At 34.0% G+C, this 18,695-nt stretch overlaps 1 protein-coding gene across 7 annotated transcripts in view; it reads left to right on the forward strand.

Moving 5' to 3' along the window:
* The window catches only part of LOC107511005 (serine/threonine-protein kinase TNNI3K), a 256,099-nt gene that overhangs the window by 67,736 nt on the left and 169,668 nt on the right, over positions 1 to 18,695 (forward strand). For all 7 annotated transcript variants that reach the window (XM_016145058.2, XM_016145065.2, XM_016145059.2 and 4 more), the window contains 4 exons: positions 6,314 to 6,412; positions 10,211 to 10,349; positions 15,911 to 16,055; positions 16,142 to 16,246. In XM_016145058.2, coding sequence (XP_016000544.2) covers positions 6,314 to 6,412; positions 10,211 to 10,349; positions 15,911 to 16,055; positions 16,142 to 16,246 — 488 coding nt within the window. The remainder of the gene's footprint in view (positions 1 to 6,313; positions 6,413 to 10,210; positions 10,350 to 15,910; positions 16,056 to 16,141; positions 16,247 to 18,695) is intronic.

Here is an 18,695-nt window from a genome sequence, read left to right on the forward strand (position 1 = left end):
AAGATCCCCAACATATAATTCCTATTGAGAATAAGTTTTATCTTCATTTTTTTTCTATCAGCTGTGAACAATTATTCGGTTGGGATCATTCTCACTGATAAAGCTGCCTATATGGCCATCTTTGAAAATCCTTGAAAAGTAACAACAACCAAGAGATATATTATCAATGAAACTGTCTGAGATGGCAAGGAATTACTAGTTGACCCCAAATAATAACATATATGATAAGAAAACAGCATGGAGTAGTATGGTGCTTTGGACTTACGTAGATCTGAGTTTAAACTTTGACACTTTTCCTTACCACCTGAATAATTTGGAACTTCATTGTTCTTATTTTTCAAATGAGGCTATTAATAATAATTCCATAAGATTGTTGTGAGCATTATATGAAATAGACATTTCCATTGAGCATGTATAGATTTTCTCATAGCATACATTTAAGAAATATTTGTTCCCTTTGCTGTCTAGTGCCTCATTTACATTAACAAGAGTCCAAGGGCAAGTGCTAAAAGTAAGATCAATGCAGGGGACTGTATCAACCTAGGGAAACGGAGGCTGGGAAATGGTGAAAATATATAACAGGACTATCGGTTGCCAAAGAAGATAGGCCTTGTGTTGGAGGAAGTCTGGGAAAAATATCCGCAACTAGAGACAAATGTGTATGTATGTGTTTGTGTGTGTGTGCTATGCGTGCACTATAGAAGAAGAAGAAGAAGTAGTAGTAGTAATAGTAGTAGTAGTAGTAGTAGCAGCAGCAGCAGCAGCAGCAGCAGCAGTAGTAACAGCCATAGATAGAATCAATTAGGGAATGTATGGAGCAAGATATCTCATAGCTACCACTTACTGAACCCTTCTATTATGTACTAAGCACTGTGCTGAATGTTTTACATGTAGTAATTTAATTAATACAAGAGAATTAAAGCAATCAGCGATCAAAAGGAATCACAGTGTCAGTGAGGAAAAAAAATAGACACATAAGAATTGAACAGAGAAAGAGTCACTCCTATAAAGGAATAATAAGTTGGCAGAAAGGTTGGGAGCAAACTCAAAAAACATGACGTTAGTCAGTCTAAGGGAGAATAGAAGAATAGGCTATTAAGGAGAAGACAAGTAAAAAATGTAAAAAAGTAGTAAAAAAATGCTGGAGAAATATTAAAATAAGGAAAAGACTAAAAAGTGTCCATTGGAATGGGCAATTAGGAGGTTTTTGATGTCATTTTCCAGAGAAATTTCTCTGATGTGGTGAGTTCTAAAGCCAGATGATAGTTAGCTGAAGACTGAATAGGAGGTGAAGAAATGGGGACAATATAGACTACTCTTAAAAGAAAATTGTAAAGTTTAGGAGAGAGAGGAATAGTTTGAGGGGACACAATTGAGAAATGCTTATTGAATGTTACAACTGGAAATAACTATACAATATCAAATCTGAAACAACTTGCAAATTAATGTCTTTGGGGTCATTTTTAATTCACAAGGCATAGATTTTAGGAAAACATTTTTCCTCTAACATTTTGCTAATACAGATTTTCCACTAAATGAAATGGGTGTTATTCCAGTATAGCCTCATGGTTCTTCTTTCATTAAATGTCAGTAATAAAGGTTAGATAAAGGCATCTAGAAGAGAAAATTGTGGCTTTAAACAAACTAAAAATCATAAGGAAAATATTGATATAGCCATAAAATGAAGGATACTCCAAAGAAGTCATAGTAAATGGGTTATCACTTAAAGTGAAGAAAAAATTGATTTCAAATGTAGATAGTAATTTAAGGTTTACCATGTATAAGACACTATATTTAATTTTGGCAATTTCAACTGAGATTGATTGCCATCTTATTTTGTCGAGAATTTACCTTATTCTACTTTCTCTTCCATGGGACATTTAGTTCTTCTTGATATGGTCATTTTCTTTTTCTTCTTCATCACTTCCAATGACTTTTATAAGATGATATATAAAGGGTGAGCTAAATGGAACCAAGTCAAATAAGTTAAAGTCTAGCTGTAGGAGAAACACTCAGCAAACAAGAACAATGAGAGTCTTTACTACCACATGCATTACTTTGAGTCCCTGGAATTTTAAATAACTTCTGGTTACTTTGGTTGGAAGGATTAGATTCCAGTGCCAGGTGAAAACCCTGTTACTTGAAGTCAAAACTTCTTATAATTCATTGAGACAAGTTTAAAACAGGAAAAAAAAAGTTTAAAATTTATCTAACACTGATTTACCCACAGTGGTAATTAATGGAAAAATTAAGTTGTGAAGATATGTAGTATAAACATTCAGAGAAAGAAATGATCAATACAGTAAAGTATTTGCAGAATATTCTCATGGAGAATATGAGAACTGAGCTTGGTTTGAGGCTGGGTATATATGTGGTAGACAGAGAAAGAGAAGGGAGGCTTTCTAGGAAGAAAGGGCAGAATGTGTGATAAGTATAAATTACAACTTGGAAATTGAAGGGACTCCATTTGGATCTTTTTGGGAGTCAACTAGTAAATTAAAATATCTGTAAAGTGTAATTTATATTGCAATTCCCCTACCATCAAAATAAAGAGCTCTGAACCATTTTCTGTGCTCATAAAACAACACTTAATGGGAGGTACTTTATAGTGCTTATATTTCTGTCAGAAAAAGGTACCAAGTTACTAACCCATATCTGAATCTTTGTTCTTATTAATAATCCTGATATATATATATATATATATATATATATATATATATAAAATCAGTTACATAAATCTAAATATAACACAGTTCATTTTCTTAAAGAGCTTAAAGATTATTAAGATAGCCTTTCTGTGATAAAAATTATTTCCTGTTTATAGTTTCACTAGTAATTTTGTTAAAAACTATGTATTTTCTTACACTTTTTTAAGCCAACAGAATTTTATGCCCTGCAAAAATCTTAATGAGATAATGTGTATAAAATTCCAATCACAGTTCCTGGCACTTGGGGTTTGCTAAAGTTTAATTTGAAGTAAATGATGAATAAATGTTTATTGAATTGTATTATTTAAAATTTCTATCATGTAATTAGGTCCTAATTGTTAATGATTAAATTCTCATATGATTTATGGTAGAAATATATTCCATTTTTTTTTTTACTAGAAATACAGTCCAATTCAATAATTATTTGGATGCCTACCATATATTTAGCATAGTGGTGAATAAAATATACTCATTCTGCGACTTCATGGAGATTCATATAGTAGAAAGGATGTGAAGTTGACTTACTAACTTTTTCCAGGTTCTGGAATAGAGGAAGCAGAAATAAAATGATTTGATAGAAACATTTTCAACCTAAATGTTAATATGAGTACATTTGTCTTAGCCACATGACAGGCATATTTGTACATCACAATATATTCCCATAAGATTGTTGGGAGAGGCTCTCCTCATAATGACTCCAAAAATAATAAAAAATCAGTAAATGCATTCAATTCATTTAAATAAGTGAAATTATTCAGATAATTCCAATATGTGTTATTCTCAATGGTTAAATGTTTTCTTAAATTTTAAAACAAACTAAATAAAATCTCAGTCCAATTATGACTGAATAGTTTCATAAATACTTACATTTTGACAGTTCCTCAAAAAGCCAACAGTTCATAATTAATGAACATTCGGCCAAAGACCAACCTTCTGAATGACTGGATCAGTGAAAACTTAGGAAGAAGAAAAATCGCTTCGGCATATTTATTGAAGCCTAAGAGCTGCTGTCTTTTAGAATGAAAGTGAGTTCTGGAGCCATACCTAAGAAATTGGCTTTACGTGTTAACATCTGAGAGTCCTTTTTACAATAAAAATTCATGCTGGTCATTTTATGCTATATTTAAAATAAGAGAAATTGTCAAAAGCTTCATTTACCTTGATCATTAGTGACCTCTTTTAAACATTCGTAAGATTGAACTCCCGGGCATGTGAAGTCTAAGATACCAAGCGCTTGATATAAATGGCTCTGGCATTCATTTTCAAGCTGCATCTACAGAGCTTCTAACTGACAGAAACCTTCCTCTTATCTTAGTTCATTTACTTAAAGGCTAGTGTTAATAAGATCAAGGTCACAGGAGGAGCTTGATGGAAAGAAACTTTGAAGTCAGACAGACCTAGATTCAAATTTCACTTCTGGACCTCACTAGCTGAATGATCTCATAAGTTTTATCTAGCCTTCCCAAGGTTCAGTTGCTTCACCTTTAAAATGAGAGAGTAGCACTTATCTTTCTGTGTTTTGGGGTAGGATAGTTCGAGGACCCTCCAGTTACTATTTAGCATTTAGTTCAGGGCCTGACACATAATATGCTCTCAATAAATATTAATTGTGGTCTTAAATTTTTTTTTATCAGAAACTCATTGTATACATTTTGTATTCCGTGAATTATTAGTCAGCAATATTCAAATATCAGCAAAAGCATTGTTCTGGAAATGTATTAAAGTGCGTACACCTGCTTATGTTTTGGGACCCACCATAAATTTCAGATGTTCCAACAAGAATTCCTTATCCTTTTTGTATGACAATTATCATCATTTCTAACACTCTCCCATAGATAGAATAATCTATGAGAATAATCATGTAAAATCACAGTTCTGGCTGATCTATGCTCAATAAGTTGTGTCTGATGCATGAATAAATGGATGATTGAATGAATGAACTATTTAAAACTGTGGAACACTCAAAAACAAAGCTTGAGGCAAGAGATTAAAGATTTATTTCCCATAGTTACCAAACAGTCACAGGAATGTAGAATACAGCATAGGGAATATAGTCAATATTAATGTAATGGTTGTGTGTAGTACCAGATGTATGCTAGAGTAATTGGGGAGATCACTTCATAAATTATATAACAGTCTAGCCATTGTACTGTATATCTAAAACTAATATAAAATAATTTTAAAATTTTTTAAAGAAATAAACTCCAAGGAATCCAAACACAATGCTACAGTATGTCACCAACATGTAAGAGAGCAAGGGAATAAGAAAGGAATACAGAACTAGAAAAACAATCAGAAAACAATTAATCAAATGGCAACAACTAAAGTAACATCAATAATTACTTTAAATGTAAATGGATTAAATACTCTAATTAAAAGAGAAATGGATAGAAGAGGTGGTCCATGACTCCTTAAATAACCAACATTTTTAATAGACTGCAATCAACTAAAAAAAAAGATTCATTTCTTTGTTGACAGTGACTTGATCTATAACTTTGAGAAATTTCCTAATTCGCCTCTAATTCTCAACTTCTTTCTTTTTCAAACATAAGAGTTTGATATATAGTGCTCATGGTTCCTCTCTAGTTCTGGAGGGCTGAAGTAAACTTGACAGGAGACAGTTTGTTGATACTAACAGAACAGGTGTTGGAGCATAAGTCCCTTGAGCTCTTAGATCCCATCTTCCTGTTCTGTTTTCTTAATCTAACAGACTTTTGAAAAATTTTCCAAATGGATATTATTTGACCAAGTGAAGAACAAACAATGCATTAGGAAAATCCACAATAAAAATGAACATATTTAAGAAAATTGTTCCAGTCAGTTTTCCAGAGAAGATTTAGAGATGCATCTTTGGAACTGGAGGAAACCTGAAGGGTAAGCAGGTTTGTTGGCAATCTGCGGCTTTCTATGAAGATACTTGGCCAGTAGCTCCTGTATAGTTTTTCACTTATTCATTCATTCATTCATCCATTCAACAAATGCTTATTGAATGATTACTATTTGCATGGCCACATGCTAGGGTAAGATTATAAAGATGAATCTGACATACTTTGTCCTTAAAGAATTTGCTCTTTGGTAGGGGTGATAAGGCTTGCATATAAATGTTTTAAATGTTCTAAATGGTATGAGAGAAAGTTAAATGAGATTTGAGAGCACGAAAGACAATTGCAATAAGTCAGTTGGCAGTGAAGAGAGGGAAATCAAAAAAACTTTGGAAGAGATGGCATTTAGCTTGAGTTTAAATAGCTGTAGATTGGGCAGAAGAGAATTCCTGGCTGCAGAGATAATGTGAACAAAGACTCAAAGGAGCAGGAAATGGAATGCAGTTTGACTATACAGTTGGCTTTATGAAAGCAAGTAATGGAAATAACACTAAAAAGGATATCATCAGGCTCAGAGGACTTTGAATGGCAAAGTAAGGGTTTGGTCTTTATTTTCTAGGCAAAAAAAAAAAAAAAGCCATTGAAGGTTTTGGAGAAGGGAGATAGAAGAAAATTGTGTTTCAGCATTGTGATTCCTGAAAAAGAGTTATGTGTGGTGGTTGTAAAATGAATTTTAAAGGACAGGTGCCTAAATAAAGCTCCTAAGCTCTCTTTCTTTTCCAGGCTGCTGATGTGCTACTGCAGCATGGAGCTAATGTCAATGTTCAGGATGCAGTTTTTTTCACCCCATTGCACATTGCAGCATACTATGGGCATGAACAGGTAAGTGTGAACGTAGGATTTCCAGTGGCTGGGGGACCACGTAAGTGTTCCAGGCTTTTGTTGAACTGTCCTGCTTCCAAAAAAGAATATTTAAAACACCCTTTGAATTATTTTTTTTTTTTTTTGCCATATTTTTTATCAGCTCCACCTTTCGGGAACTTGTAGATCCTTAAAACATTGCAGTTGCAAAGTTGCTTATTTTTATTGGCTATTTTAGTACATGTGGAAGGCAATAGAACATGTTGGTAGGCCACAGAAATTGGTCATCCTAAGTTTGAAAAATTCCTAGCTATATGAACATGTGATCTTCAGTTTCTTCATCTATAGAATGGGAAAATATTAATAGTACCTACCTCATTGGGTTGCTGTTGTGATGAAATATTAATTTAAAGTGTTTGACAAATGCTTAATAAATGTCACTGTGGTGGTGCTAATGACAACAATAAAACAAATCACAAAGGCCTTTTCAACAGTTCATCTTTCAGAAACTGGGTTTCTCTTCTTTTCTACTGTCATAGGATGTAGTAAGCTGAGAAATGTCTCCCGAAATATGTTCAGGTTCTAATTCCCAGAACCCGTGAACATTACCTTAAAAAGGACTTTGCAGATGTGATCAAGTTAAGACCTTGAGATGGGAAGACCATCCTGGATTATCTTAATGGATCTGATATAATCACAAGGGTTTTTATAATAGGAAGCAGGAAATCAGAGTGAGTAATAGGAGATGGGACAGTGAAAGCAAGAGGTTAAAGTGATATAAGAAGGGGCCACAAGCTAAGGAATCCAGGCAGGTGTAGAAGCTGAAAAAGCAAGAAAATGAAAGCCTCCAGAAGGTGTACAAACTTCTAACTCCTTGATTTCAGACTTTTGACCTCTACAACTACAAGAGAGTAGATCTGTTCTTTTAATCCAATAAATTTGGGGTGATTTGCTACAATGGCAATGGGAAACTAATACATGGAATAACCTAAATTTAAAAAAAAAATCATTAAATGTGTTTTAAATATATAAAAGTAAATAATTTATTTTAAATATATAATTATATAACAGTTAAATATTTATATAATTTGATATTCTATAATAAAGTGATGATATGTATAGAATGCTTTAAAGTTTACAATGTATCTTGATTTAATAAATAATTTCGTTTGATCTTCACAACAACTTTATGAACTTAAGACATGAATTCATACTACAGGTCAGGCACTGTGTTAAGACTTTTATGTAGATTTTTTTAAAAAAATTGCCACAACCCTGAAATTAGCTGTCATTTCCCCCTCTTTTGAAGGATACACATGGGGCTCACTCAGGTCAGGTAGCATACTAGAGTCATGCAGCTAATAATAGAAAATCTGAATGATATATTCAGGTCTGTTTGATCCCGAAACGCATGTCCATTCTGCTGTACCTAAGAGCTTCTTCTTATTTCTCTTCTATCTCTCCTTTTTTATTACCAAATCATAAAGTCCAGGCAGTTTGCCTGAGTGGTAGAGCTAGAATTCAAGGACAGATGCTCTAACGCCAAAGTTTATTGATTTTCAACCTTAACATATCAAAAGACAAAATTTTTATATACTGCTTTCAAATACTGCCCTTTAGCTATACTCAAGAAACTAAATAAACTAAATAACACAGAAAGATGAACATAGTTGGAAAACCAAATGTAGCTGTTCTCTCATCCCAGTTTCACTCTTTCTCATTTCATATCTCTAGATCTCTAGTCGTACTCAATTATGGAGTAGGGTTATACCTTTTTACCTTCATAGAGGTCATGCCATTGTACTGCTTGAGGATCCCAAGTTAAAAATCAAACTTACTTATGTCTCTATGCTGTTCTAGTCATTGTACCTTTATTTATTTTTTTTATTTTTGTAGCCATCATGTGCTCGGACACTCAGACCTGTGAAGTGTGGCCTGTAACTAGGGAAGATTGCTCATTTCATTGATGTGCCTCTCAGAATGCGCTGGAGTGCGCTGGAGAGCTGGGCACTGAAAATGCTTATGAAGGTACAGGGTCCAAAAGCCCAAGCAATAAAAATAATTCCATACTTTTCTGACTTCAGGCACAGACAGGATATACACAATGCATTTTATCTGTAGTGTCATTCCCTTTGGTGAATAACCTCATCACTCCCAGAAACATAAAGAGCTTCTATGCATGTTTAGTGGAGAGCTAAATTTGTTTACTTTCCCTGAATATATAGTCACAGTCTTATAAAATTATGCTAAAATGTGGATGGCCCTTTTATGATAAGAGACCCACTTTCTTCATGTGAAGACAGCACATAAGTAATTTATGGATGCTATTGTCATTTGCTAAAATATGCTGATGAGAGAATGGTACATTCAATATATAAATATGCCTAATGTTTACATTCCTTGCCACTTGTTTATTTACTTATTTTTAAGTGGAAGAGTAGATGTTTTTTGTACCAAGAATGATATTTTCTAGGTGTATAATAATACTGCTTAATAGACAATCAATTTCTAAGATAGTTTAAATCTGTCCATTATAAAGTCACATAATCAAAATTTATGGAGTTCATGTAAGTGGGATTATGTTCTTAGGAGTGCAAGGTTCTTGAGACTAAACTTCTACTCTTCTGATTTTTCTTGAATTAAATATTGGTCTACCCACAAGCCAACAAAAGGATAAAATATACATGCTGCTATGACTTCTGCCAATATTAATTGAATAATAGATGCTTTTCTAAGTGTTTTGTATATAATAACTTATTTAATCCTCATAATAGCTCTATGAGGTAGAGCTATTATTATTCCTCTTAGCAATGAAGAGGCTGAAGTTTCAAAAGTTCAAATAATTTATTTACTGTGACATAGCTAGTAAGTAGAAGTCTGTTTTTAGAACCTTTGTTGCTTGCCTAACTATACTCAATACGAAGTTTCCCCACATCCCGTCCAGCTAATTTTTTTTTTTTGCCTAGAATTTTTATCAAATACATACCATATTATTGAGAGGTTTGCCCCCAAACATGTCAATTTGATGCCACATAGAAAGCTAAAATAGTTTTGGAGCTTGAATTCACTTTTATGCTGAAACTTCAGTGGTCAGGACAATTGAGGGATCTTCCCATAACTACTTTTAATGACAAAAATACATACTAACTTACCTCTTGAGATCATTATGATAACTTCTGAAGTTCTCAGAGGAGGCAAGATGAGGTTTAGGGACATTATTTGGAAAGTTCATAAATGAATATGTAAATAATTTGAAGGAAGACCATAATTACCAGAAATAACTCCTGGAAGGCTCCTAAGTTGTTTAATATTTCACCTTTCTTTGTCCCTTTGAATGTGAGTCTCAGCTAATTAGATCTCAGCTAGTATAGTATATCTCCCATTTACAAAAAACAAAACAAACAAACAACAACAAAAAAAACCACACACACACACACACAAAACCCTCCAGAAAAGAATGCAGACTTCCAGTAGCAAGATGACCATCAGTAACCTATGAATGGAGCAGCTGCGAAAATCAAAAAATCACGTAAGCACTGCTGGCACCAGGCAGAAGACGACTCTGGAAAAGATCGTTCAGACTTTAGTAAGGAATATTTATGTTCAGTAAAGACCTAACCTTGAAATTGCTATAGTTTTGAACTTTTTGTTAGGTGATGTAATAATAAATTCCTATTGTTTAGGCCAGTTATGACTTTTTGTTATTGTTAGGTAAAAATAACTTAAGAGAAGCCCTTAATGATATGTCTTTTTCCATGTTGCTGAAAACTTTGTATTGTTTGACTTTTGATACCAATTCCAAATGAATGGATCTTTTAGGTAACCCGCCTCCTTTTGAAATTTGGTGCTGATGTAAATGTAAGTGGTGAAGTTGGAGATAGGCCTCTCCACCTAGCATCAGCAAAAGGATTCTTTAATATTGCAAAACTCTTGATGGAAGAAGGCAGCAAAGCAGATGGTAAGATTATATATTTAGAAGACATTTACTATCTTTTAATTTATGTGTACTTTTTACTTGTACTTTCCTTATTTACTAGAGAATAATCTTGAAGATGACTAATCCTGTACTCATGTACTAATTTGTCCTACAAGTCATAATTTATTATCTTTAATGTATTAATTAAACCTATGTGTTAATCCTTCTTTACACAATTTAGCTCAATTCTCAATATATTAGGTGCTTCAGTAAAAAGTATGGAATTTTCCTAAAGAAATTATTCCAATTTGTTGTTATTTGCCAATCTTTTTTTTAATTGAGATAAAGTTTATATATAGCAGAATTCTCAAATCTTAAGTAAATATTGAATCAAGTGACTATTTACTTATGCATACACCCATTAAAAAACACCCAAATTAAGATATAGAACATTTTCATCTGAAAGGTTGAAAAATTTCATCTGTAATGTTGAACTCTGGAAATTTCCCTTGTGCCCCCTTTTCAGTAAATAGTTTTCACCACCAAAAGTAATCAGTATTCTGACTTCTATTGCCATAAGTTAGTTATATCTGTTCTAGTGGTTCATATAATTTTGCGACGGCATTCTTTTGATCAACACAATGATTTTTACTTTTATCTATGTTGTTGCACGAAACATAGTTTGCTTTCTTATTACTGAATATTATATGAATATTCCACAATTTATTTATCCATTCTCCTCCTAATGTTTCCAGTGTTTGGCTTTTATGAATATAGCATCCAGAAACATTCTTATTCAATTCTTTTTGTGCACATATATATTCATTTATATATGCATGAGTGGAATTGCTGGATCGAAGGGTATACACATGTTTAACTTTTCAGGAATTTTCAGACAGTTTTACAAAGTGTTTATAGTTGTTTTTTCACACTCCCACAGCAATATATGAGAGTTTTATTTGTTCCTCATATTCTCCCAATATTCGATATTCCTATTCTTTTTAATGGAAATAGAGTTAGACTGTGATATGGTTTGGGCGGGGGAGAGCTTTAGAATACACAGAACAGAGTTTAGGTGAAGTTAATAGAATAGAATTTCCTGCAGCATTTCATTTTTTAAAAAATTATAAAATGAATTTTAGAAAATTGATTAAAAGTAGAATATTGAAAAAAATTATTTCTCTTTTTCTCTTTCTCGCAAACTTTTTTTTTGACACAAATTCACTTATAGTTACATCTTGTCATTAAATTCTCTCAGGCATATCCAACATTCTTTCACTGACCCCCAAGAGACCTAATTAAAAGCCCAGCTATAAGAGCTGCTGGCCTTTGCAGCAAAAATGATGCACATTTCCAAAAGGACAAGGTTGTCAAAGCTCTAGGACTGCCAGTTCCTTGGTCCCAAAGCGAGTTTGTTATTCAGTTAATAAAGCTAATCAATGTTTTGATTTACTCATAAGAAAAATACAAAGGCTCCCAGACACGATTATGACAAGAAGTTAAGGCATTTTCCAGTTTCTGTGTCAGAAACAGGGCCATTTTATTTTGTAAACTTTGAGAAACATAGTTTGTGTCATTTTCTATGAGCCGGTATGCAGTAACACAGGCATTTCTCTATATCATTATCATAAACAACCCATATTGTCAGGACACAAGGAATGCTGTTCCCTGGACCTTATTTAAGTAATCTCTTTGATTCTGTTGGTTTAGAATAGGCAGAAGTACACCTCAGTGAACCACTGAACACATAATTGTGTTTTTGAAACTGCCTCACTCTTCCAAGGGGTCAGGAACTGTTCACTTTTTTTCCTTTTATTATCGATGTCACCCTCAGCTTTTTATTCCTCTTCACAACTCCAAAGCTCAGCGGTGTCAAAATGAGTGTCATTTATGATCAGCATGTCTCCAGGATCAAAAGACGCTTCTACAAAAGGCATTGAAATGTGTACTGCACCTGTATTTCCCCTACATACCAGCATCGTATGATATAATTTTTAACATTTTCTTTCTGACTGACACAAGCACTACATATACCTCCTACCCAATCATGTAAAAAAAAAAAAAAAAAAATCAAGAGAGTGTGACTCAGATTGTCAAGTTTTGTTTTTTTTTTTAATTTTATTCTCATACGGACTTGATATCTAAGTCCCTTTTGCACTGCAACCAGTTGTGCTGAAGGACGCTGCATAGGATTTATTATCAACTAGTTTGCTTATTCTAAAATGTAGCTAAGCCCCCAGATGATTTATTTTAGATCTGGACCTTGCCTGTGGTAAATGAGCGTAGGAGGAAAAGTAAATGGATGACCCCAAAAAGAGCACAATTTGAAATCTGGCATTTACAGTATGTTTCCATGGAAACAGAATGTCACAAATGAAAATAAATCAGGTTACAAAATTAGCCAAAATGTAATTCTGAAAGCAACCTCTTCAGTTCAGCATGTTTGGGAGACTGACCTATTCAGTCACGTATGTTTTAAGTCTCTAGTCTTCTTCCTTGTACCTCTTAGGGCAATGAAAAAAGGAGAAATGTAATGCTCATTGAATGAGATTGCAAAGGTCAAAATGTTCCTGGACTCTATAAGAAAAAAATGGAGTTACAATCCTCACAATGTTTAAAATTCAGAATTTTTAAATGTATTGTCATCTGAATGTTAAATGTTAATAGTTGAATGCCATAATGCTTTTAACATAGAACTGGATTTTATAGAAAGTCACACAAATTTCTAGGGTATGGTCAGTAAAAGGAAGTATTTTATTTTAAAAATATATCTTGTCAGAATCACAAACTCGGGAGTTGCTTTAGAGAGCTAATGGGATATGCTGACATTTCTGGGTTAATATGGAATTTTTTATTTTATCATTAAGATCAATAAACAGATATAAGCAAGTAGTAGCATTCATTCTCCCACCCATTGATCCAATCTTTCTTACAAAAGATGTTACTTATGTATAATTTTTGTCTTAGTAAATTGATCTAAGGCAAAGCTAAGTAAATTACAATGACTGAAGCATAAATATAGCTGTATATACATAAACTCTGTGTGTGATCCAGATTTCTCTTGGCTTGACCCGTTGTTTGGCATTTATATATTCTTTGATGAAAAGAAAATCTAGGACACTGTAGGTAATTCACCAAGTAGATAATCTACTTTGAAGTTTATTGATTTAACTAGAGAAGAATAGTGTTGGGTGGGGCCAGCAATGACCAAAGGCAAATTATGAATTAATGGAAGATCGTGCTGAACTCTGCCTTACAATGTCCCCTCTGGACCTCAAGAACTCTTAATTGACCTCAGATGCCCTGGACTCCCTACTGCTTTCAGGCATTGACTCATAGTATTGACTTTCTCTGGCTTCCAACAGAATGTGAACAAAGAAAAAGTATCATAAAAAGGAAGATAATCAAAACAACCAGGAACATTTTTCTAAAGGAAGGGTGTCCTTCTGAGTCAGTCATTAATAGAAAAGATTCAAAGATTTATTTTTCAATAACAGCTTTGGGAGGAGGAGTTCAGCGAATGCATTAAAGATTTTTCTTTGGCTTAAGATCGTGCAGAAAAAATAAAATAAAAATCATTACCTACAAATGTAGCAGCTACAAGGCCTAAATCAGTGTTCATTAAATGTTAAATGTTGATTTTAACAACAATAGTAATTAACTACTTGCACATTTTTGAATTAAATATTACCTTTGCTTTCTTCTTTCCATTCTTATTCTCCATCATTACAAAATTTTTTCTTCTGTTTTTTTGTTATATATATATATATATATATATATATATATATATATATATATATATAAATTAAGATCAATGGGATTTGTTAAGGGCTATTATTTTCTATTCTGAATAAGGCACTCTGTACTGTTGGACAGAGTAATCCAGTAATTTAAAAAAGGCTATAGACCAGTTGACCCAATTACTTTAGTTTTAAAAATTGTGCTAAAGCAGACCCAGAATTTAGTAGTGTGATTTTCAGTGGTTATTACTTTATGTCTGTAATTCTTGACTATTCAACTAGCTTGTAAGTGATTCGAAGGTATAGATTCTATGTATTTATAGCTTATTGGTCTTAGCACTTAGCAAATTTCTAGGAGAGAAATTAGTAAAATGGGGAAGTAGACTTTTATCGTGTCTAATATGTGACAGGCATCGTGCTAGAAGCTTTTCAATTATGTTCTCCTTTAATTCTTCAACCCTGCAACAATAGTGTTATTCCATTGTTACTGACAAGAATCAATACCTTCAGCACCTAGCACAGTGCCTGGTGCACAGTGATCATTTAGCACTTGTTGGGGAATGACTATGTATCAGCCAGGTGTTCTCATTTGCAAGCATTGAAAACTAACTCTTGTTAATTAGAGCATAAAAGGAATGTATTAAAGGACATCAAGCAGAATACAGAATCTTTCCCAAGACAGAGTCGGAAAGCCAGGTTTGGAATTCTCACAGTGAAGAACAATGTCCAAAAAATCACACTCCAAAACTAGTCTTATGAAGATACACTGCCACCCCTGTTAGGCACACACACTAACACTTGTGATTCTGGCGCCAACAATGCAGGGCACTGAGTCTATGGCTAGAATTACTGTTACCAGAAATCGGTTGGAGCTATTCCACCAGTTCTACATTGCCCAGATAGATTGGGCTCTGCTTTTTTGTGTCATCAGCTCCAATGTCAAAGCCTGACATAATGTGTTGATTGGAAATGCCTATAGATAAGTGTCCAAACCAAGGCAGTATTGAGAGTGAAAGGGTCATTATTAAACATTATGCTAGGATAACAGGCCTAAACTGGGACATATGGTCAGCCTCTGCTAATCCTGTTCCCTAGCTGCAAAGGAGGTTTGGAAAGCATGTTTCCAGCTTCTGTGAGAGAGCATGGTCTTGGTCTCTAGGTAGTATTTTCAGGATAGGGAATTCCTCAAATGTCAGAAGAGGTCATGAAACTGAGATGGCCGAAGAGAAGGACAGATGCTCACTACTGGATGAACAACTGAGTATTAAATAACTGTCTAAGGTAACACACTTGATAAGGTTTGCCTCACTTGAAAGTTCTTTTTTTTTTTTTTTTTTTTTTTAATCATATCATGTTTTTGTTCTGTAGTATGGCAATTCTCATTTAGGAGTATATCAGAACCTCCTACACAGTGTTGTAAACAGAGTGCTGGTCCCCACCCTAACTTATTGAACCAAAATCTCTGGGAATGGTGCTCTGACCAGGATCTACAAGTTTTAACATCTTCCAGAGGAAGAAAAAAAAAATCAATTTTAAAGGATATGTGTGGAATTAAGGCTATGAGTACCTTTTAGGTGCTTATTAGTTTCCTGAACTATTCCATTGTGTAAGGTAGATTTGATTAGATGCATTCCATAGAATTTATGAGAACTCAGAAAAAAGCCTGTTTAATGTGATGAGAGGCAATAGAATATAATTATAACTTTTTTAATTGGTTGCACTTAATTTCCATTATTATTATCATTAATTGGCAATTTTCAGGAGTTTCTCAGGCACTTAGAGAAGTTCTTAACACTACACATGAGAAGACTAAGAAAGAGAGGATTCCGGATAACATACCTTGTCCTTTCTTGTTGATGACAGTGAACGCTCAGGACAATGAAGATCACGTTCCGCTCCATTTCTGTTCTCGCTTTGGACACCATGATATAGTGAAGTACCTGCTCCAGAGTGAATTGGAAGTTCAGCCTCATGTTGTTAATATCTACGGAGACACCCCTTTGCACTTGTGAGTATTATATATACTTTTCTAGGTCCTCTAGGTATATGGCATGTACCTTTTTGCTATTATCAAAATATTTTCTTTAACTCTAGGGCATGCTACAATGGCAAATTCGAAGTCGTCAAGGAAATCATTCAAATATCAGGAATAGAAAGTCTGACTAAGGAAAACATCTTCAGCGAAACAGCTTTTCACAGGTAAAAGAATATTTAAGTGCAATAACCGCTCAACTTGGCTGGCGCCCTGTGGCTCCTACAGTTGTGTACATAAAGCAAGAACAAATAGTGGCAGATGTTAAAATCAGAGAGCAAGAGCAGAGGGTGGGCAGAGGACAAGGAGCACAAGCTAGATGCACAGAAGAAAAGGTAGCGGCAGATGCTGCCGTTAGTACAACAGATGGGGCCAGAGCCAGATGCTGCATTCCTGGCAACAGTCACAAAGACAGGGACTGATGTTGCCAAGGCAACAGGCATATCAACATCTGTAAGCATATTGCTTACATTCCACTTCACTCTGCAGAAAGCTGCCAAAAGGGGCAGTGCCCGTAATCCTCCTCCAACAAGAATCTCATTACCAGAATTCATCAGCATCAAATGTGACATTTTTTTTCCTTACCACTTAAACCTTATGTGCAAATGTATCTACCTATCTAAGACATCCATCTGTCAGCCTATAAAAGCTTAGTAAGGGTGGCCCCTAAGATACCTAAGAAGGCATTGCTACTTTCTAGGAATTTACAGTGTAGTTTTTGCTCTAGCATAGCACACTGAAGGAACAGCTGGATTTGGAAAAGTTGCAACAAAAAATGAAGGACAGAAAAAAGGAAGGAAAGGAGAGAGAGAGGGAGACAGAAAGGGAGAAGGTTCTAATAACTCAAAGTTATAAGGCCCTAAAATATCCAAATGGAAGGCAAATTTTTATAAACTTTAAAACCCTCATTAAGCTACTCTTTTGCTATAAAAATAAAAACATAGTGATTTGAATTTAGTAAACTTTGAGTATACAATCATTTATCTACCAATTAGATTTCTTGGCTAATTTGCAACCTCTAAAAATGTATTTGGAACCAATATGTTATTTACATAGTATTTCTATAACACTGATAAATATCAAAAATGAGGACACTCTTTTTCATACCGAATTAAAATTAAGCTTGTGCTCTGCATGAGGCATCAACCTGTCAAATTTCACTTGGATTTTCAGATTTCTTCTTATCAGCAAAGAGTTGGGCAGAAAAGGAAGCAATGGAAACTACCATTTATGGAGCAGTGACTACCAGATTATTTGCACCCATTATCTTATTTAATCTTCATAAATATTTTATAAAATTGGATTTATTATCCTTCTTTTACAGATGAGAAAATTGAGGCTCAGAGAAGCTCAGTAGCTTGATTCCTATGGCTAAAAAATCATGTAGTAAATGTCTGCCTAATTCCAAATCCTGTGCTTTTTATATATCTTTATGTTCTAGTAACAAAATTATTTATCCGTTTTCTATATATACTCTGTAACAGAACAGATGCAAGAACTCTTCAGATCATGCCTTTAGTCAGAAGGGGTCAGTGGAATTTGTCACTGAAGGGGACAATTGGCAAAACTGATATGTATGGTTAATGGTATCCTTTTCCCCATAGGTCATGCTAATTAAGGCTGACACCTCAGGCTTGTTTTAAAATAATTTTGCTACTGCGTGCACATAAATTGGAACCAACTATAATCAGAAGGTGATTGTCACCTCCAGAAGATTGTCTTAGTCTGATCACTTGGTTGATTCTCCAGCTCTCATGCTGAGATTATCAAGGGCTTTCCAGAAATCAACTCATTCACATAAACACAGGTGTGTTTGAAAGGGATTTGTTAGGAATAACAAAAAATGCTCCTTTGTTTTATCCCTCTGGAGCTATTTAAGGAATGGAGGGCAAAAGACTAAATATTGTAATAAAGATCTTCCCATTGCTCCCATTGCTGAAGAAAGTACAAGAGTTTTAGGAGCTCTGTGCCAGACATGGGGTTGAAGACCAAATATATCTTTCTTATTACACTTTATAATATCGAAGAGTCTCTACACCCTTCCTTTAGCCATGATTTAGATGGGTTTCTGCCCAATGTTAGTTCCTTCCATTTACCCATATTGTAGAAGTAGAGTATTGCTAATGAATAAGTGATACCAAAAGAAACTACAGAAAAGGAAAATTTGTGAGAATTACTAGTCAAAACAAAAAGAAACCTAGCAGTCATTACTAGGCATGATTTACCTTACATAAAATCTTTTTCTCTATGCATCTTTGCTTTTAAGCTAAATAGTAGTTAGAATTCCAGTTAACTACTTCAGCAAGCCTAGTTATAAAATTTATATATAAGAATCTTATTTCCCTTGGGTCCTGAAATATGTTAATTTTTCCACAAAACAAAAACAAAAACAAACAAACAAATAAAAAACAATAAAACAGCCTTACATCAAGAAAGAGCTGACAATGAATAGTCCTCTATAGCTTATAATGTACTTCTATAAGCTTCAAGTTACCTGAAATTTCAGCAACAATGTGTCAGGTAGAAAAGGTATTACTGTAATTATTTTCTAGGTGGTAAAACTACAACTGGAGTAGGTCAAAGAACTGGTCTGAGATCTCCTGGCTAGTAGTATGG

This window comes from Rousettus aegyptiacus, unplaced genomic scaffold, assembly GCF_014176215.1.
Source record: "Rousettus aegyptiacus isolate mRouAeg1 unplaced genomic scaffold, mRouAeg1.p scaffold_m13_p_1, whole genome shotgun sequence".
Lineage (NCBI taxonomy): Eukaryota > Metazoa > Chordata > Mammalia > Chiroptera > Pteropodidae > Rousettus > Rousettus aegyptiacus.